At 38.5% G+C, this 23,026-nt stretch overlaps 1 protein-coding gene across 1 annotated transcript in view; it reads right to left on the bottom strand.

The window, feature by feature from the left end:
- Nucleotides 1–828: 828 nt before the first annotated feature.
- The window catches only part of LOC122797823 (vomeronasal type-2 receptor 26-like), a 153,766-nt gene continuing 131,568 nt past the window's right edge, over nt 829–23,026 (bottom strand). The window contains exons 4-5 of the mRNA XM_044066346.1: nt 10,730–11,590; nt 829–1,166 (exon numbers count right to left, since the gene is read on the bottom strand). Of these exons, the coding sequence (XP_043922281.1) occupies nt 829–1,166; nt 10,730–11,590 (1,199 nt within the window). The remainder of the gene's footprint in view (nt 1,167–10,729; nt 11,591–23,026) is intronic.

Raw genomic sequence — 23,026 nt, forward strand, 5'->3', positions numbered from 1 at the left:
CTGTGCCTTAAAAATCTATAAAATATAATGTTGTCTGTCCCTTGCGTTAATTAATTACTTCTGACCTCAAAAGCTACAGGTATAAAAAACCTACACTGCCCTTAACTTTTACCAATATTCATTAAGACCAGGTTTAGATTATAGCCAGACTGCTTCATATTGTTCATTATATAACTCTGTTAATAAAGTACATTGGATTTAGCAATGTGGAGTGCTGGTTTTTGTTGTTTTATATATATATATATATATATATATATATCTATATATATATATATATATATATATATATATAATAGATAAATAGATATATTTATATATCTATTTGTTGTCTTTTCATCAAAGAGTAAAAAGCCAATACAGCTGGTCGAAAATTAGTTGATCAAAAATTGCTGTTTTTTATCAGTTTGAGATCATGATTCAGTGGGGATTGTGAATATGTGTTTCCCCACTGTAGTGCAATTGCAGAGTTCATATATATAATTAGTGAGAGATATTGATCATCCCTCTGCAAAAAATCTTTTTTTTTGTGTTCTTTTTTGTTTTTGTTTTTTTTTTCTTATCGTTGGTGGATTGAGTTTTGTCTTGGTCAATCATTAGGGGTCAGTCATGTTTGGACTGATATTGTGAATTTTTGCTGGAAGGTTGTTTCCATCTCTCTCTCTCTCTCTCTCTCTCTCTATGTATATATGTGTGCTAGTGTGTGTTTGTATGTATGTACAGTTGATATAAAACACATTTCTTTGAATATCGAAATCAGTGGAACACAGTTCATGGAAAATTTCATATACACAAAATATACCACTGCTAAATTCACTTCCTCACACCTCCTTACTTAAATGTACTAACATCTGAGGCACAAGACCATGGAGAAAAGTGAAAGCTTATCACATACTGAATCACTCCTGGTGTACAAACACAAAATTCTTTAGTTGGAGATCCACCATAACAGTGGGCATTAGCAAGGTGCAAATACTGAGCAACACAAATTTCCATTATAATTCTTATGATCCAAGACCACACCAGCAGTGATTTTTCTATATGACTGCACATTTTTATATCAAATGTGATTGTAATGTGTAATTTTGATGAAACATGTTGTAGGTCAGTTGTAATAGTCTTTGTTTTTGTGAAATGTGATTTTTTTATGAAATTAAACGTATCTCTCTCTCTCCCTCTCTCTACATATAGGTTCATAGGTTCATAGGTTCATACTAGGCTATCTGCCCTAGGGCATTTATAAGCCTAGCCAGAGTGTGTATGGCTTTCGCCACCCATTTTAAATTAATTTTGCTATGCCCTTTTTTGAGGTTAGTATACTGTGCCTCTGTCTAACAGTGACACAGAAGTGATACCCGGGGTAAACCTACGATCTCCCATCCACTCATCAAGATTCCTATTGAGGAGAGTCAATGAGGGACTCTGCCTAACCTGGACTGGGATTTTATTCCAGAGTGAAGGGAGCCTCTGGGTTATGAATCTGTCCCTCCAGCATGTCCTATTTATTTCAGTGCTGAGGTTCAAGTCCCTCGAGCGCGTAGCTAGATGGGATTTGGATTTTCTGAGGTGCAGCATGTCCATTAATTCCGGGTTGGACATGGCTTTATACATCAGGCACAGATCGCCTCTGAGCAGGCGGTATGCCACTGAGTAGAGCTGGAGTTTCTTTAACCGGGCAGCATATGGCATCTGTTTGAGCCCCTTGATCCTCTTGGTGAGGTACTTTTGGGGTCTTTCTAGTTGCTGCAGGTGTCTGGTAAGGTACATCCCAAAAGGGGCATTGTACTCAATTATAGGCCTAATGAGGGATGAGTAAAGAGGCACGATGACCTCCCCTGATCTAGATGTGAATCCCTTCATGATTAGGTGGGCTATATAAAATGTTTTTCTAACCACTTTGGCCACGTGGTTGTCAAATGAGAGATTGCTATCAACTTGGGTCCCCAGGTCCCTAATTACTTCTTCTGTACTTAATGGATTACCACCTATGTGGTAATTTGTGGGCACTTTGTTTTTGCCAAAGGGGATGACTATACACTTTTTGGCGTTTAGCTTGAGGCCATGGCTCTGGCACCAGTTGTCTGTTTCTATGAGGCCCTATTGGAGGATACTTGTGTCGGCTGGAGAGTCTTTTATGGCTCCCAGTTTGCAGTCATCTGCGAACTTGGTCAGCCACAGTCCTTCCATGTTGGCCTGACCTCCGAGAAATATATACCGAACAAGAGAGGTCCCAGGACTGAGCCTTGTGGGACGCCACTTGTAACTGGTTTGGAGTCTGACATGGCTCCAGCTATTCTAACCATGTGGGTTCTGTCCTTGAGCCAGTTTGCAACCCATCTAGTGACATAGGGGTTTATATTTAAGCTGGTGAGCTTATCTATAATGCCCGTGTGGGGTATTGTATCAAAGGCTTTTGCGAGGTCCAGGTAGGCTGTGTGGACCACCTTCCCCTTGTCAATGGCCTTGGTGACTGTTTCAAAGAAATTGACCAGGTTTAAGAGGCAAGATCTGCCCTTAACAAAGCCAAACTGGGTAGGATCCAGTGTCTGTAGGTCCCTGATATCTTTATTTATAAGGTCCATGATAATCCTTTCCATAGCTTTGCAGACTAAGCTAGTGAGACTTATGGGGCGATAGTTTCCAGGATCCATTGAGGCACCACCTTTGTGGAGAGGGACCACTGTTGCTGTACGCCACTCTTTGGGTACATATCCTGTAGTAAGGCTGAGATTGAACAGTAGTTTTAGGTTTGGGTTTAGCTCTTCTTGGAGTTCATGTAGGACGCATATATATATATATATATATATATATATATATATATATATATATATATATATATATACATACATATATATGTGTATATATGTGTATAACATAAAATAAATACTGCACAAGAACTTAAAGAAGGAAGTATGGTATGATAAAGTGTTTGAGGATACAAAGGGTCTAACCCAACTAAATGACTTAACACATACGTCTCAAACACATAGTGCAAGAAATCTGCCTAAAATAAAGGGGGGGCAAGGGCACAAAAATAGGAATAAATTTTAAATATTGCTTTTATGTACTTAGAAAGTTACTAGAATAACAAAGTTTGTGTTACCATACATTTGGAGGATATCAAGTCTGAAACTGAAGATGAAGAACATTTTTTTACTGACTTCAATCCTCAGTGGTTTGCCAGAAAACCACAAATTATATGAGGGATCGACCAAAATATGAGGCAAAAATCAGGAGATTTGAGAGATATGACTAAACAACAAAGCTGATAAAGGGAACAGAGCACAGATGCTAGATTATATAGAGATGATTACGTTAACTTTGTGTATCAACTTGTGAATTACTGGGTTCTGTTTTAGCTTTAAGTTACTGTTTTGTAAACTGCATAGATGTTACATTCTGTTTTGTTCAACAGCTTCATTTTGTTCCTGCTATGCCTTTCTAACATGCATGCTGTTCCTTTTGCTAATTTTCAAAGCCTACATCACATGACATATAAGTTATACTTGTCCTACCACATTTGCTATTCATTGATAAAAAGGAACATGAAGCTGTGGTGAAATAGATTTGCATAACCAAACATTCATTTTCTTTACTTGCCATTTAGTTCATGATCGTGGGGACTGATACCTAGCCAGCAATAAATGGGTGCAAAGGCTTTACTGTAAAACCACAAATAAAAACAAAGGAACCATGTCGCCAATCACAAATGCCTGAAACAGCAGAATAACAAAATCCTGAATTATACACATTTACCCTTTGCATCCTGAAAGTCCCATATCCTCTGAACTTATATAGACCAACTCCACAGATGCATAAACAACAAAAAATGAGAAGTCTTCTCAAAAAAATAAATTGCTATCAACACACAAATAGAATCTACAGCAGAAGTGATTTTCTAGGGATATCAGTCTTCGGAATTCTGTTCCTCTATGTTTTTGACTCTGGCATTTGACAATTGGGAAATATGACTAAATGTCCAGTGGAGAAGCAGGGTGTAAAATGGTAACCGGCCTCCGCTGGCACCAGTCCATCTCATGACACAGATTCTCTGACAGCCACACTTATAGGAATGTCTAAGGAAAATTTAGCATTGTCAGCCATCCTTCTAGTATTCTTATAAAGAGCAGGAGGAAACACGAACAGTAGAAACTCACACATGGGAACACGGGACAGTATGCGAACCTCTTGCAAAAGGCATCTTAGTTAATGCCCCCCTACCATGGATCAGTGTATGTAGCATAACTCCTTTTTTATGTAATCACTATATGTATTTTTTTTCAGTTTTTTAAATCCATTGTAAAAATGTTATTATATTGTTTTAATTTTTGACAGTAACCAATGTCTATGGAATAAGAAGCGTAGGACATTAGTAACTTATATGTGCAACAGATTTGAAGACTTTTTTATTTATTTGTTTATTTCTTTCTTTATTGACAGCCTGACCCCAGATGCAAAATGAGAAAAGGGGTTGAGGATGGATGGGTAGACTTGATTAATGAAAAAGCTCGACTGCGTAGAAGCCCATTTTCAGAGGAGGCCTGGGGAGAAATGCTCCAAATTATTACAAAACATTTTAAGAACAATATTTTTTACAATCTTTAAAAATAAAACAAAAACATCTGCATTTTAAATTATAACACAATATAAAAACATTGGTTAAGAATCAAGTTATATGACAATCATTTAATATTTAGAGAAATTTTTGTTTAATACAAACAGGGTTTGCAATATGAATTTAGGGAAAATAGGCTTATGGTATATTCATAAAGAGTCAGGGAAGAGAATTTGATAGTAGTAAGGAAGTAAGCGAAGAAGGGAGAGCAAGGAGGTATAAAGAATGAAAAGGTACTTGTTCACATAAAGGGATATAATTCATCCTGGTTTTGAGCAAAAACAGAGCCCGATTTTAGTGAGGAAGACTTTCCAAGTGGTTTTGAAAGATGGGTGGGAGGGTATAGATCTGATGGGATACAGGCAAGGAGTTCCAGGCCTTAGCAACCTTATATGAGTACAGACAATGCCCAGCAGATTTGCTAGGTTTACAGATAGACAGGAGTTTTCGGTCACTTGATTACAGTAACTGACTGGGAACATAGTTGTGTGGAATAGTTTTAGTGATGGACAGGCAGATGGATGCTGGATAATTTTATAGGCTGCAAGAAGCTGTGTATATAGAATCATAGGATCATGGGAGGTTATGAGGCTATTGGCTCTAGGGCCCTTGCAAGCCTAGCCAAGTACAACCCCTGTTCCCAAGAATATCAAGGTATTAAGTGGAATTAAGTCAACAACTACTGCCCTGTCAAAGAGGGACAGAGGTGGAACTCCCAGGGTGAATTTGTGGCTTCCCATCCAATCATCCAAATTACACTTACATAGGGTCAGCAAGGGGCTCTGCTTTACCTGAATTGGAAGTTTGTTCCAGAAGAGAGGTAACCTCTGTGAGACATATTTGTCTCTCCATCAAGTCCTGTTGGTCACATACTAGACTGAGTTCCCTAGAGTGAACGCATCTTATACCATTTGATTTATGAATGTGTAGCATTTCCATTAGAGCAGTTTCTGAGATTGCTTTATATGCATGGCAGAGATCACCTCTGAGTAGTCTGTAAGACACAGGGTATAGTGAGAGTGATTTCAGTCTGTCAATGTATGACATATGCTGAAAACCCAGAATTTTCTGTGTAAGAAACCTTTGAGGTTTTTCTAGTTGCTGCAGTTGCCTGGGAAATTACATACTAAAGGCAGCATTGTACTCTTTGACCTGATGAGTGAGGAGTACAGGGGGGTTATAACCTCCTTTGTTCTTGATACAATGCCCTTAGTTATGAGGTGGATAATGTAGAAAACCTTTCTTACCACTGTGGAGACTTGGTGGTGAAAGGAAAGGTTCCTATCAACCTATGTGTCCAAATCTCTCACCGCTGATTGCATGCCAAGGTGTTGTTATTAATGTGGTAATCTGCAGGGACACCGTCCTTGCTGAAGGGGATGATAATGCATTTTTGCATTGAGTTTTAGCTCATGACTTTGGCACCAGTCGTTTGGGTGTGTAAGTCTCTTTTGTAAGATGTTGACATCGTTTGGGGAGTTGATGACTGTACACAGTTTGCAGTCAAAAGCAAACTTTGTCAGACATAGGCCTTTTATTTTAGCCTGTACATCTGAGAAGTAGATTCCAAACAACAAAGGTCCCAGTGCAGATCCCTGTAGAACACCATATGTTACGGGACTGCTGGTGGAGGTAGAGTCACCTATTGTGACTGTGCATTATATCAGTGAATCAGTTTGCAATCCACCTAACAATATATGGGTTGATCTCCAGCTAGATGAGTTTATCAATGTTGTCTGAATGGGGAATAGTGTCAAAGGCCTTAGCCAGGTCCAGGTAGGCCATGTGCATGGATTTGCCTTTGATGAAGCAGTTCTAACCAGTTTAGGCTTTTCAGTGCTATACAGTGGTGGGTTCTTAAAGAGGTATTTGCTGCAAATTTAGCAACTTTGTTATAGTATTGTTCAAGTTTTTTTATTTTTTGTGAAGCCTGGAGGTTAGTAAGGATGGGAGTGCCATAAGGAAAAGTGGGGAGGAGATAAGTATGGCAAGTGTAGCTTTACTTGCATCAGTGAGAAATGTTTGGTTCTGTAAAGCATCCCTAGTTTTTGATTAGTTTTTCTTGTGCAATTTTGCATATGCAGGTCAAATGTAAGATTATCATCCACTATCATCCCTAATGTTGTGCTTTGAGAAGTGACTTCAATGGTTGTATTATCAACAAAGAGAGGACTTTAAGTTTTGTTTTTTCATAAGAAAGGGATTTGGGGAAAAAGCAGTAGTCTGGTCTTTTTTGGGTTGAGCATGAGTTGTGAGCATAGCTGTCAACCTCTTCAAGCAAGAAATCTGGACAAAGCCATAAATAATAGGGGGGGGGGGGAGCAAAGGCCCAAAAATAGGAACACATTTTAAATATTGCTCTTACAAACTTAGAAAGTAGATAGAATAACAGGTTTTGCATTAGCATGAATTTTCTGAAGGGTATAAAGTCTGAAATTCAAATGTCTGTCATTATTTTATGACTTAAATCTTCAGTGATTTGTTAGAAAACCACAATTTTATGAAAAATGGACCAAAATATGAGGCAAAAAATCTGGACATTCTGTGAACATCTGTACAGTTGAAAGGTATGAGTTACAAAGCCATTATTTCATGGCTGTTAAAGCTTCCTGAGTAAATTTTTGGAAGTGTACCATGTTGTCAGATGTACAAATGAGAGTGGAATCATATTAGGATGGCCTGCTGTGTGGATGTATAGAGAGTGCTGGCCATTTTACTAACATACTTATTCAAATTATATGAGAGCAATCAGTTTATAGCCAGAACAAAGCAATTAACAAAGAGATGCAAGTAAAACTGGTCATAATTTCCTGAGGCTAATTAACTGACATATGCAGTATAGTCTACTGGTCAAGCAAAAGTGGACAGTGGCCAACTTAGTAAGAGGTCCTTAGAGTGCATGGACTATTTCACAGAGACTTTCATTCACACAGCAAACATATGTAACCGATTAAAGTGAATACACAGCAAGACTCTACATGATAAATGTGCTTACATTATACAATGGCAAAATTTTCAGTAAACTTGTAGGGGTAGGGCCTTGCAACAGAGCTTCTACAGTATTGAGATTAAATGTAGTGACAGTAGGCCATTATACGACAAATTTCTCAGTAAACTTGTAGATGTAGGATCTTGTGGCAGAGCTCCTGCAGTATCGAGGTCAGATGTAGTGACCACAGGCCCTGTTCTATGAAGGAAGATAGTGACTGAATATTTATATTTGCTTACCAGGGTAGTACACTGATCAGTAGTGAGCAATTTCAGGCTCAGCCCGGGTGAAATATAAAACATTTCACAAACAAAAAATACAGAAATGTAAGCAATAACAGAATAGTTCAGACTAATTACATAGAAAAGCTGCGGATATACATTCCAATGAACAAGAACAGTGTTCAGTACAATTTACAGAGTGTAATGTACAATATATACATTAGTTTCTAACATGGGTCAGTCTTCAGTGAATCTTGAGAGAAAGGAGAAGAGACTCAGAAAGCGGATAGGTTAGGTGATGTGACCTGTGATGAAACAGGAGTATTTGGCTTAGATGAAGAAGTGCTTTTTGAGCTGCATTCAGAATTTGGTGTAAGTGTTGATTTCTTTAACTAACATCCAAACCCAGCAGTAAAACTGTCCTACAAATCATGATAGGTATTAAATACTTATTTTTCTCTTTAAATCTGACTTTTCTTGAAAACAAATGCTGAACGCAAATAAATAATTGTGTTTAAAATAAAACATTCTGAAAAACTGGTACTTCATGTAACATCTCAAAATCCTGTAAGGTAAAAATCTGTATCTCAGGAGACAACTTTTTGAGGTTTGTAGTGTTTGTCTGTATTTTTTTTTGATAACATCATCCAGTTAGTATAACAGTTCAGAAGTTAAGAAAACCTGGTAATATTTCAAGGAGCCTTTAATAACTAAGTAACCCATATAACTATTTATTTTACATTTGTCTGGGAACTCTGCACCTGTTTTCTATAATCCATATAGGTGTATATGTTCAATATTTCCATTACAGGCTTGTGACCTCATATGCTATTACATTCAAATACACCCAAATATTTTCCTTGTTAATAGGGTCTGCTTTTTTTTTTTTTTGCTGTTTTGAGGAAACACAGCTCTCAAAATAAAATTAACATTATACATATTTTCATTTGTTGGCACAAACAGCGCAAAGAGGTGAAGCCTAGAAACTGCCCAAAATTAATCTCAAATAGTCGCAAATAATCGGATATCCTTGAATGGTTGACTTAACACAATTTTATTAGTGTTTTCGGAGACGACAATGCGTTTCCTTCCTCAGATGAACAAACAAAGCAATAAATCATCCACATTCAGCCCTTTCTTTTAAAACCTTTAAAAGCATCATGTGATGCTGATTGCATTATGCAGCCACTTAGCCTTAATTGACTAGTCTGCGTTCAAAAAATTATAGTATAAATGTACTCTCAGCATGCATAAAATTGTAAATGATTTAAAACTATTATGTAAATATATGTATAAATAATAATAAGAAATATTTTTACATAAAATTACAATAATCTATGATGAATTTCACATTTAAAACACACATTTAAAATCACACGTAAATATGCCCATTTACAAAAAACATATACAAAAGTGTTAAATGCATCGGGTAATAATACTATTATCAGATACTAAACCCACCCAACAAGAGATGTAACAGGACTAAAAAATCAATACTTAGAAAATATTTATACATTACTTAGTTAAATATAAAATATGAAATACTTTTAACTAAGCCTTCATGTTAGGAATAAATAAATAATAAATACATAATAGACTCAACAAATCTATGCAAGAACACATTAAATCTGCCTATGCATACTTTTAAAATGTCTATTTAATATGTCTATTTAATAACATAGGTAGCATGAATAAATAAGGGCCTTCTTACCTATTAGTTGCAAGCTTTTTTAAAAATATATTTTCATTTGTATTTGCAGTAAAGTGATATGGTACACAGCATAACAACCAAGTTTTGCAGCATGTGTATATATAGTTTGACTATTTTAGATTGCAACATAATGACCATTGTCAAATATAGAATTGTGTGTGTTTGTTGTATATGTGCATGTGTGCTCGTATATGGGAGCATGCATCTGTACACTATATGTGTATGTGTGTATGTGCAAGTATGTATGTGGACTATGTGTGAATGTCAGTGTGCATGTATGAGCATCCATTTGTATTTTGCATATGTGTGTCTTGTATGCATGTGTATTTGTGTGCATGTGTGAATATGTCGATTATGGTATACGCAAGTATATGCGTGCATGTATGTATTTGTAATTGCATTTGTGTGTGCATTAGTGTACATGTGTGTATGGATGTGTGCACATGCATATGAAACAGTTGGGATGTTGTTGCTGCATCTAAAGCAAAGCAACTGTATAATGCTACTGATCCAGGATCTGTTCAGTCAGTTGCAAAATCTTAAGTGTATCAGGGTTATAGTTTAGGCAGTTTCTTTGTTCTCTGCCTCATATTTTCTAGTCTTTCACCTTGTATTTTTCAGTTAAAAAGCAACTGTGACAGCAGGGGCTACATACAAGTAGGGATCTGCTACTCACATTTGTATGTGTCTTCATAACAAAAAGTTAACGTTTCTTCAGTGCATCTACATTACAAAGGCATCATGAAATCCATCACTGCAGTGCATACATTGTGTGCTTCATAAATGCCATCCTTGATAGTAGACATGGACAGCCTTCATGTGGTTACCTTATCATAATCTGAAATTACTGAATACATTAAAAGATAACTATATATGTCAGATGAAACATTTCTTATTTCTGTGTGATTTGGCTTTTAAAGCTATCATATAGTGTATATTTATTTTTGAGTATTCACCAAAACAATGGTTTGGATGTAACTTAGGCTTGCAGTCATAATAAGATTCACAGGTTTATCAGGAAAACTTATATTAGTGCTGACATAGCTGGTTAGAGCATTTTAACTTCATCCTTTATCATTGCTAAAGCATAAAAGAATAAACTAGCATTAATGATATGTACCACAATGCTCAACTACTTTAATTTTTGTTATTACTACTACCTCCCTTCCCCATTAGATATTCTCTGGTATTCATACGAGGCTGAAAGATAATGATGTAGCATTTTGGTAGAAATATACAACTGAGCAAGCCAGTACTGGAAGACAAGATGGCAAATATCTCCACAGCGACCATGTACTTCCCCTTTGTGCTGAGATACGCTGGGATAAATGAGAGCCATACACTGACAAACACCAGCATGCTAAAGGTTATAAACTGGGTTTCATTAAAACTGTCAGGTAGCTTTCTAGCTAGAAATGCCACTAAAAAACTGGCACAGGAAAGCAAACCCATGTATCCCAGCATGCACCAGAATGCAACAATGGAACCTTCATTACATTCAATTATTATTGTCCCGCTCAGGAATTTCATGTTTGTTTCTGGGAATGGAGAAGATGTTAATTGCCAGATAATGCAGAGAATAATTTGAGAGAGTGTGCAAGACAAGATGATAGTGTAGGGCAATGCAGACCCCACCCATTTCCTTAGGTTACTGTTTGGATTTGTGGCTTTGAATGCAATGACTACCATGATGGTTTTAGCCAACACACAGGCGACACATAGTGTAAATACAATGCCAAAGGCAGCTTGTCGGATTGCACAAGTCACCATATTGGGTCGGCCAATGAAAACTAAAGAGCAGAGGCAGCACATTATCAAAGCAATGAGAAGTAGATAGCTGATCTCTCGGTTGTTGGCTTTAACTACAGGAGTGTTCTTATATTGAATAAAAATGATTAGGATTGTTGTTGGCACCATTGCAAAGGCTAAGGCTGAGGCTGCAAGTGTTGCCCCCAGAGGGTCTTCATAGGCAAGAAACTCTAAAGATTTCTGAAAGCACTTATCTCGTCTCTCATTAGACATGTGATCCTCAGGGCATCTCAGACAATCAGTGGAATCTGAAAAAGAAGGAAAATGATTCAGATGGATCCTTGACAGAAAATGTATTGCACACAGATATAATTACAGGCTGATGCAGCATTGTAAAGCGCTTTAGTAATTCAGAAGTGCATGCACTAAGATAATACTGCACCCAGACTGTGTAGTGATACAAGGTAGAGAGTTGTTTCTAGATAATTTACCTCATACCTCTAGATCATCTGATAACACTTACTTCCTATATTCATATTTACAGGTGCCTATTACTTAGGATTTATGTTTATTAATATGCACATATAAAGTAGACCAGAACACCTAAAGTCTCATCAAAGCTTACATACTCGGACTTCCAAGATGGCTATATACTGATCAACAGGTTTATTTGAGCTCTCTAAGTGTGAAAATTGAAACTCAGGGGAAAAAGTCAGTAAAAAAGTTATCAAACTGAGTAAAATTCAGTTACTGGCTTGTAAATGCACTGTCTGGATGCCAACAAAGAAAAAATTTGGATAAAGTAAGAGAAAACTAACCAGAAGATTAGAAGAAAAAAGTCTGTCTAGGAAGAAATTATTACAGCTCAAGTTTAAACTTTGGTATAGGGTATGGCTTCCAGTAATTTAGAGGGAAATATAAATGAATTGTACTCAGAGGTGTTTAAAATAAGTAAAATACACATAAAGTCAAACATTAAAAGGCGAGAAAAATTAGAAGAAGCTTTAACAAACTGAATACAAAAAAATGCATCATCATCCCCTTTGGGGAGAGAGATGTCCCCACAAATTATCACATTAATAACGTTCTGAGCACGCAGTCAGTCATGAGGGATTTGGGCACCCAGATTGATAGCAGCCTGACTTTTGACAATCATGTTGCTTCCATTACATGGAAAGCTTTTTACATGGCCCACCTCATAAGTAAGGGTATCTCATCCAGGGACAAGGAGGTCATAACATCCCTGTATTCTTCCCTTATAAGGCCCATTATTGAGTACAACGCCCCATTTGGCATGTACCTCACAAAGCACATGCAGCAGCTGGAGAGGCCACAGAGGTTCCTCACCAGGAGAATCCAGGGCCTCAAAAATCTACCATATAGAGATAGGATAAAAGCCCTATCCCTCTACTCTGTTTCATACAGACTCCTCAGAGGTGACCTCTGTCTGGCATACAAGGTGATCTCGGACCCTACCTTAATGAGATTACTGCACATCCTCCAGTCAAGCTCCACTCGAGTAACCCACACACGTGGCCTCAACCTGGTCTGTGACATCAATAGGACTTGCTGGCAGGACAGATTTGTGTCCCAGAGACTCCCCCATCTATGGAATAGACTCCCTTTCCATGTTAAGCAGAGTGCCTCTTTACCACTTTTTAAGCACAATCTGGATAACGGGATGGGAAATAGAAAATACATCCCTGGGATTCCACCCGTGTCCCTGCTGGACAGGGGCATCGGGTGCTGATTTGTCTATGCATGGACTAAACTCTTAGCTAGGCTTATAAGGGCCTCAGGGCCAATGACCTAGTAACCTCCTATGATCCTATTAACAAGCTATTCAGATGAACTGACAAAAAAGTCTATATTACATCCTCAAAAAACCTCTTCAGCAAACATCTTTTCCCAGTCCACTAAACAGAGAAATCTAATGTCTTCAAACGGCCACTTCACCAAATTTATTCCTAGAGGAAAAATTGCTTGGCCAACCAAAAATCAGACAAAATTTCAAACCATTCAAAGTAGCGGGCTTTGGCCCCACACCCCCCCAATTTTGGGGGGCTGTGCCCCCCCTTTAACTAAATATACCAACTCCAAGATCGCACTACAGTGGGGAAAGGGCAAATTCCAGATTATGGCCAAGCATTTTTTTCCCCTAGGTTAAAAATTTGCTGAAATGGCCATTCATGGGAAGTTAGATTTTGCTGTTTATTGTTCAGTGAACAGTCATTCACTGAAGAGGTTTTTTGAAGACGTAATATAGACCTGATAAAACTGCAGAAGTCAGAGGCTGAAATGAAAAGAAGGTTGGCTGAACATGGGGCTTTTTAATAAGTTGTTTCAAATAATAGTAGAGTTAGAAGACAGACCACAAAAGAAAAAACTTAGATTTTCTGGTGTACTACAGAAACTGGAAGGAACAGACTGCATTTATTTTGTGAAAGAACAGAAAGACTTTTTCCAGATGACTGGTGAAGTAAATATTCAAGTGCCAGTGTACCAGAACAAAGGGGTCATTCACAGTTGTGGGGTGTACAGAGGTATCAGAAAGTTCTGGGGAGGGTCAGTGATACATGAATACACAGAGAAGTAGAAAGTATGATGGGAGACAAGTAGTTTGGATTCAGATCAGGATGTAGTATGACCGACTCAATGACTGTAGTGAGACAGATAGTGAAGAAGAATCTAGAGACGAAGAAAGAGGCCGAATGGGTATTCCTAGACTTGGAGAAAGCATATGGTAATGTCCCAACAAAGCTGATTTGGGCAGTTCTATGATAGTTAGAAGTCCAAGAAATATTGATAGAATTAGTGCAGGCTATGTATAAGGAACATATAATGTCAAATATTAAAAGGCTGGAAAAAAGAAGAAGCTTTAACTAGCTAGTCAGATAAACTGATAAAACTGCAAAAAAACAGAGGCTGAAATGAAAGGACTGATGGCTGAGTATGAGGATTCTCAAGAAGAGCTGTACACAAGTATGAAAAGTGTTCAGTCTCTCTGATGGGTACCTAATAGGAATGGGTGTAGCTAGCTAATATATGGTACACAACCTTTCTAAAAGTTATTTGGACATGACGAAGTTCAAGTCCATCATGCTTCTTTACCACTCTTGATGTGTGTCACAAAAGCCTTATTAAGGGGGCATTATCAACCTGGTCCATAGGGTGAACTTCAAAATTAGAAGAAATAATAGGTGAATACTTAGCATTGTGACCATTAATAACTTCCAGTGCCAAATGGTTGATCAATTTTATTGGGTAACCCCTTTGCAAAAAGAGCTGCGTAACAAAATCAATTTCTTTCAAAAAGATGTGACCTTCAGAAGTCATCCTAGCAGCTCTGATCTGGCCCTTGATGATGCCCTTTTCCTGATAAAAGGGGTGCTCACTAAGGTAATGAAGGTACCTGTTAAAAAAGGTGTCCTTCCGGAACACCTTGGACTGGAACTCGCCATTCACACGATCTTTGGATAAGGTAACATCAAAGTAATTAATACTATCCATGGAATAAAACCAAGTAAACCTCAAAAATGTGGATGTTTTATCAATGAACTCAAAAAATTCCATTAAATTATCCATGGGTTCCTTCCAAATAATACAAATATCATCAGGGTAATGGGTGTAAAATGCCAAAACTGGGCAAAAGGAGAATACGAAATGAACTTTATCTCCCAGTAATAAAGAACTAAATTGGCAAAAATTGGGACACAAGAGGCCCCCATAGTAACACCCTTGATTTGTTTGTAATATTCAACATTGGAATACATAAAATTGTTCTTTAAAACCATGTCCATAAATTCTACAATCAAATTCACTTCAGCCTTGGACAGGTATTCACATTCCATCAAAACATCATGAAAACCAGTCAAGACCTAAAGAATGGGAGATACTCGAAAATAGGTTGACCACATCAATAGTAGCAAAAATAACATTTGCTTGATAAAATTCAGGCTGGATACCCCTGAGTAATTGTTTAATTCCAGGAACAAAAGACTTTAATTTGTTGTTGATATAAAGAGCCAATGGATGAGTTCTAGAACCTGCAGCTGCTAGGAATAAAGAAGGAGAGGCTATTCAACATTTGGTCCTTAGGTATGCCAAATACAGCAGGAATACAGGGCTTGTCAGCACTCAAAAAATGCAATAAATTCTTGTTAACCCCCCTTGGAAAAAGTGATCGCTAATGAAAAAATGAAGTCTTGGAATAAGCAATATTTGTCTCATTTTTCGAAATAATCAGATATTTGTCTTTGTCTCCAAGTATACTAGACATATGGGCTTCGTAATCTATAGTGTTCATGATCACCACCCCACCCCATTTGTTGGGCTTCATGATCTTATAGTCAGGGTTATTGGATAGAAACAATAATAAGGACTTCTCTTCAGCACTTAAACTGTGCATATTAGTCATAGAATGTCTCTTCAGTTTCCTGAAATCTGTCTGGACCAGTTCCTTAAAAATTTGAAAAGCAGTACGTAAAAGGGGGTTGAAAGAACTTTTTGTTTTCAGTATATCATTGGAAGCAGTAGTATCTGTATTACACAACAAGTAACCTAAATTAAGCTCCTTACAAATAGTTTTAGGCTAATCAAAGTATCAGCAATGTGCAAAGTTCTATTTGGAACAAATCGAAAACCCTTGACAAATAAGCTAAAAAATTAAGTATCATTGTTTATGTCACTCTAGTTAAAGATATTAAAATTACAAAAAGGAATCATTTTACCATTATGGGATGACAACAAATTATTATGAACATACATTTCGCACACTGCATTTAATTCCTGTAGCTTGTGCCAACTGATTCAAAGGCTATACTTGCTCAATCTACCTTCAAATTTCCCAGCAACAAATGATGTTTTAGTTTAGTATAATAAAATGAATTCCATTAGGGACATTGCAGATTTGTTCCCAGGATAAAGTCTCATGAAGCATACATTTCCTAACTATAATGCAGAAAGAAATCTAATAATGTGTCTTAAGGAACACCAGCTCATGTTTATGTACAAGAGCCTTTGAATTCCTGAAGATTGGTGAGCAAGGCATTGCTGGCATCCCTTATGAAGGGTGTCTGACTATTTGCTTTATCTTTCTGTCTTTGTTTTGTAACCTGATAGAGTTCCTTTATGCCATCTGCCAAGTCACTTTCCAGAATCTGGTAGAGGGCCTCCTGTGCATTGTTTTTTGCTATTGCAACTGCTCTCTTAGGTTCTTTGCTAGCCAACTAGTATTCTTTCTTAGCCTGGTCCATCTTTTCTATCCCACTTTTTCCTGCACTCCTTTCTTTTGATGACTTCCTAGACTTTTGCATTCCACCACCATCTTTCCTTATGTACCATATTTCCATACATGGCTCGGTTGAATATTTGTTCTATAGTCATCACACATGCTGTTTTGAGGTGCCGCAGTTATTCTTCAGTTCTACCTATTTCCTCTTCTTCCTGAGGTGCTAGAGCCCTGGGTATTTCCTTGAACACCACTAGTCTCTCTCTCTCTCTCTCTCTCTCTCTCTCTCTCCAATCAACTTCTATGTGTTCAAACTTGTCTCTGTGTACCTTAGAGCCTTCTCTGACCACTTCTTACAGCTGATTGTGGTAAGCATTGGTTTATGTTGCAGGGTGACTGTTTTACTGGGGATGACTTTGCAATCTTTGATTCTATCTCAGTGCCCTTTCCTTGCTAGGAAAAAGTCTATCTGAGTTGCATGTTGGCTACTCTCATATGTGATCTTTTAACTGTCTGTCTTGCTGAACCTTGTGCTGGCAACCATCAAGCTGTTTTATAGCCAGAAGTCTATAATGGCCTATCCTTCTTTATTCCTAGGTTCATAGATTAGTACTAGGCTAACTGCCCTTGTATGCCATTTTAAGCCTAGCCAATTTCCCTGTGTGAGAATCAAACCCTGCACCTTGTGTCTGTAAGGTAAAAGCCTTAACCATTATGCCAACCTGTTGCCTCACCCAGTCATATGGACCCAGGCATTCCTCATATACTGTTGTGTTTGACTGTCCCAGTATGCACATTTAGGTCACCCACCACCAGCTTATATTGTCTTGTTTTATCTAGTTTCCTGAATGTGCCCTTTTTCTCCTCACTATCACAACCCTCCTCTGGGGCATAAACTGAGATTATGAATACTGCCCTAGCCTTACACTGAAGTCTGATTGCCATGAGTCTGTCACTATTTCTGATGACATCCTTTACTGTCTTCTGAAGCTTCTCCCTTACCATAATATTCACACAGTTTCTAGACTATCCTCCTTCTGAGTAGTAGGCTATGCAAAGCAAGCCAAGTGGCTTTGCTGCATTGACCTTCCATCTTGTCTCCAGCCTCCTCACTGTCATCATGTCATCTACTTCCAAGCTGCATCCTTTCAGTGAACCTATACTGAGTGTAGCAGCTCTTAATTCATGTTTGCCATACTTGGTAGGTTGACTGGATTTACATCCAGCTTTCACTCAACAGAGCTATCCCAGGTAACTCAAGCTGGGCAACTGAACATCGGTTGGCAGAGAGGTTACTGACCCAGGGCTGCCAGAATTTGTGGTAGGTACACACTAGCCAATAGAGGCACATATACCTCTATCACCATTAGCATGGGTCTCTGGCATGAGTTGGAGTAAGCCTGGCCCCCAACCCACTTATCACCAGCAAATACCCATGCATATTTTGGTGTCATTAGTCAATATAGCCACATTACCTAGAGACAATTTTTACTCCATTGAGTGGCTAGCCCTGACACAGTGCGCAGAATGTGTTCCATATTTTCTTATGTAGAGGGTACTGTGCACCACAGTTGATATCCAAAGTGGCTGATCTATATAACTTTTCCCTCAATAGGCACCATGTAGAGTCTGTGCTGCTGCCTATGACTCCATTCTAGGTAGAATTGAGGTGTAAGTACCCAGAGTTTTTTGGGAGGTGGGAGGAACACCACAGATGCAAAGGAAGAGCATCCAAACTCTACAAAGGCATTGACCAGAGGTCAGGATCAAATCTTGTACCTTGTACATGGGAGGTGAAGACCTCAACAATTATGGCAACTGTATTGTCATCATAATAATCTAAATTAGTAATGGAAAACTGATATTTCTCCCTTGAAACAAAGTGAGAGGATTAGTCTATCACATATACCAAGGCACTGTACGAACACATACATAAATGCATGGAACTAGCCATACCCAACAGAACCAAGACTCTCTCCTCCAAAAAAAGGAAGCAAATCTGATGGCTCCCTGCTATTAATAAACTCTACAACAGAAGGAAGAAACTGTTGCAGAAAAAGATGAAGTCTCAAGACTGGAAAAACTCCCTTATTAGCCTCAACAAAAAGTTGAGATCCCTCATCAAAGCCTCTAAATCAGCTATGAAGGCAGAATTGCGGAAGACACTAAAAACAACCACAAAGCCTTCTATAGTTATATCAGGAATCTCCACGGCAATACCCAGATTAGCTCTGAGTTACTGCATAATGGTATCTCCTATACTGAGCCAACAGATATTGACTATATACTGGCTGACATATTCAGTGCCAGCTTTACCCCTTTCACCCCCCTAAAGGACCAATCACAATACCGAAAGAATGTCAGGCATCCAGCATTACTGCAGCACATGTTAAAGCTGCATTGTCCAAGACCAAGAATACAGCTTCCATGGGATCCAACAATATCCCTGGCTGTGTTCTACATGAACTACAAAGTGAACTGGCACCACATCTGTGTGCCCTGTTCACTTACAGCCTCATTTCATGTTTTGTCCCTACCGAATGGCGCACTGTCACAGTCATCCCTCTTCATAAAGGAGGAGCAACTACAGACCTGGGGAATTATCACTCCATTAGCCTGATGAGTCTGATATGTAAGTCTATGGAGTGCATCATCATGAACCTAATTAACAAGGACATAGGGGATCTCCAAACTCTAGACCACACCCAATTTGGCTTTGTGAAAGGGAGATCATGCCTGCTCAACCTGGTTGACTTCTTTGAGTCAGTCACCAAGGCTGTGGATGAAGGTAAGGCAGTGCATACAGCCTGCCCCGATCTGGTCAAGGCCTTTGATATTACTCCTCACTCAGGAATTATTAATAAACTCAACAAACTAAGCATCAACCCCTATATCGTTAGGTGGGTTGCAAATTGGCTCACAGATTGAACCCACAGTGTGAAAGTAGTGGACTCCAGTCCTGGGCCCTTTCCTGTTTGACATCTACTTCTCAGAAGTCCAGGCCAACATGGAGGGACTCTGGCTGACCAAGTTCACAGATGACTGCAAGCTGTGAGCATTATTAACTCCCCAAGTGATGCAGACATCCTACAGAAAGGCCTCACTGAGACTAATGACTGGTGTTGAAACCATGGCCTTAAGCTTAATGCCAAAAAATGCATCATCATCCCCTTTGGGAAAAACGCAGTTCCCACTAATTACCACATTGATGGGAGCCCACTGAACACTGAAGGCATTATAAGAGATCTGGGGACACAGGTTGACAGCAACCTCTCCTTTGACCACCACATTACCACTGTGGTCAGAAAGTCCTTCTATGTGGCACATCTCATTACCAAGGGTTTTGTATCCAGGAAGAAAGAGGTCATCATCTCTCTCTACTATTTCCTCATTAGACCAGTCATCGAGTATAATGCCCCATTTGGCATGTACCTCACTAGACAACTGCAACAGCTGGAGAGGCCACAAAATTACCTCACAAAGAGGATCCTAGGCCTTAAACACATGTCCTACATGGACAGACTCAAAAAACTCCAGCTATTCTCTCTCTCATATCATCTACAAGAGGCAATCTCTGCTTGACTTCCAAAGCCATGCCTGACCCAGCTCTGTTAGAAATGCTACATCTAAAGAAATCCCAATCCCTCTGCACCACATGCTCCAGAGACCACAGCCTCATTACCACAATCAATAGAACATGCTGGAGGGACAGGTTCATAACCCAGAGACTGCCCATGCTCTGGAATAGACTTTCCATGCATGTCAAGCAGAGCACCTCACTGGCTCTCTTCAAGAAAAATCTTGATGAGCAGATGGGTAATAGAAAGTTCACCCCTGGGATCACTCCAGTGGCTCTACTTGACAGAGACACTGGGAACTAATGTCAGGTGGCATGATGCCAGGGTAATCCTATGGGCTAGGCTTGTAAAGGCTCCAGGGCCATTAGCCTAGTACACACCTATGAACCTATGTATCTGGTTATTGCCTTTTTGGCATTTATAGTCATTTTTTATTAAATAAAACAGCAGTACAACATTCTAGTTATGAGGTTTACATATCATCATCATTGATTTATTTCTCCTCTGGGCCCCGTTACACATTATTTACAATAACAACCTTTCTACCTATGGTCATTTTATTCCCATATGTCTTCTAGTGGCCTACTAATCTTGGGTACTCTAATCTAAATCATATACAGTCCCTCTCCTTTACCTGCTGATTATCTCTGCCTGTTTTGTTGGTGCCAGTTACGTCCACTTCCTTGCCTGCATCTGACTCTGTGTCTTCCCTCTAGTTATTGTGCCATATATTCTGTTCTACTTTGTTCTACCTTCATTGTTGTGCCCCTCCCCATTAGACCTGTGACTTTTGAACCTTATTCCAACTTCTCTTCTGACACTCCTTCTTCCTCCCATGTTCAAATGCCTGCACAAAATAACAATCAACTTCTCTCCTCCTACCCCTGTTAATCATCTTTAGTGCTATACTTATAAGTTCTTCCTGGCCTCCAACCTTATTTGTCCATCTTACCCTTTACAACTCTTTGCTATCCTTCCTTTCATTTACAAGTTCCAACATCTGTCACTCAGGGATCCCCCTACATTACCTAATGTATCACCATCTGGCTCACAGATAGAATGCAAGAGTTCAAAACAGGTGAAGCTACCTCCACAAAAAGACCAACCAACAGTGGAGTTCCCCCAGGACTCCATGCCAGAATTATTCCTGTTTGGCATCTACTTCTACAAAGTTAAAGCCAGTACTAAAGAACTTTGGCTGGCTAAGTTTGCAGATGGCTGCAAGTTGGATGTAGTTATTGAATCCCTAAATGACTTAACCATCCTGCAGGAAGGATTGTTCCAAATGACTGCTGCCAAAATCATGGACTAAAGAATGCATTACAGTATCCTGATCCCCCAGATACTACAATATTACACTAGCTGACCCAGTCTTTCCTGATTTAGGAACTTAACTGGACAGCAACTTAACCTTTGACCAACATGTGTCCACTGTTGTGAGGAAGCCCTTCTATACTGTGCAGCTTATTAACAAAAAGATTGCTTCTAAGTCCAGGGAAATTATTGTCCCAATCCATTCAGCTCTCATAAGACTAGTCATTGAGTATAACACCCTATTTTACATGTATCTGCCCATATGTATGCAACAACTGGAATGTCCACAGGAATACCTTACAAAAAGGATACTCAGCTTAAACAATTTGACATACATAGACCTTCTCAAAGTCCTATTTCTATACTCAGTCTCTTACAGACTGCTAAAAGGTAATCTGTGTCTGGAATACAATACATCCTTTTTGATTTGCACATAAGCAAATCAAAAAGTACTAGAAACACTCAGTCAGGAGAGGTCTTTTTTAACACCTTTATTAAATTATCACTTAAAGCATAGACAAATATATTTTACCAAAAAAGAAAACAAACTACATAAATATATTTTCCTTTCACACACATTATACATCACATATATTTTCTTTCTTTAAAACTATCATCAGTCCAAATGACATAATTTGCTCAATTCCTGCATTCCCTTAAACCTCATTCCTACTCCTCCTGAACTTTATTCTGCATCTATTTTTCCCCGTTTCCATTTATTTTCTATGTAATTTGCTCCTTTCCTTTTGAAAAAGACCCATCTTCCATTTTTATCCCTTTTATAATATTTAGTAATTCAACTACAGTTGGTTTAGATTGGGTTTCATAAAGGTTGTGACTAAGTCTACACTAGGTGTACACTTATTGTGCCTTTCTGAGTGAATAGACAGCACAAGCAATGTGGTAGAATACAGAAAGTGTACACTTAATAGTAACTTTTATGAACCCAAAGGTATGATATCTATTTTCTAGTAATTACTTTTTTGGCAGTCAACAGAATTAAACTTAACAAGACCTTATTATGTCTAGGCAATTCAGATCCTGTGTCTCAGCTCAAAAAAATATTTTCTTAGTTACATTTGTTCACCCAATATTTCTGACAGAGTACTCTGCATAGAATTTTTAAAATATGCCAAATCATTACATTCCCAAAATTCCTGAAATGAGCCCCCCAAGCCTTTCTGTGTTGGAGGGGAGCCTTCTAGCTTATCAGTGGGAGTGATAAGCACTAGGCAACCTTTCTACCACATAAGGACTGGTTCTGGCCCAGAAATTGTAGTTATTGGCCGTTTGGGTAATCTCTTCCATCTCTCTCAACTTTCTGATTTGAAAGCCTGCATCTGCACTTGTTTCTGTCCTGTAACTCGTCTAGTGCAGATACAGATTCTTTGTTTTAGCACTTAAATTTGCTTATTCATGCTCAGCACTTGTTCAGAACTTGTAAGCACTAAATAACCTGCTAATTACTATAGCACTCAATCTTCCTCATTACCTTGAGGAAAACAGTTTTTGTACTTACTTTTCTCACTTGCTTAGAGAAAAACAGCTCTTGTACTCACTTTCCTCATTTATCTAAAGGAAAATAGTTTTTCATTCAGGCATGTCCAAGGGTCATCTCCCAG

This window comes from Protopterus annectens, chromosome 3.part1, assembly GCF_019279795.1.
Source record: "Protopterus annectens isolate FY-2018-M chromosome 3.part1, PAN1.0, whole genome shotgun sequence".
Classification (NCBI taxonomy): Eukaryota; Metazoa; Chordata; order Ceratodontiformes; family Protopteridae; genus Protopterus; species Protopterus annectens.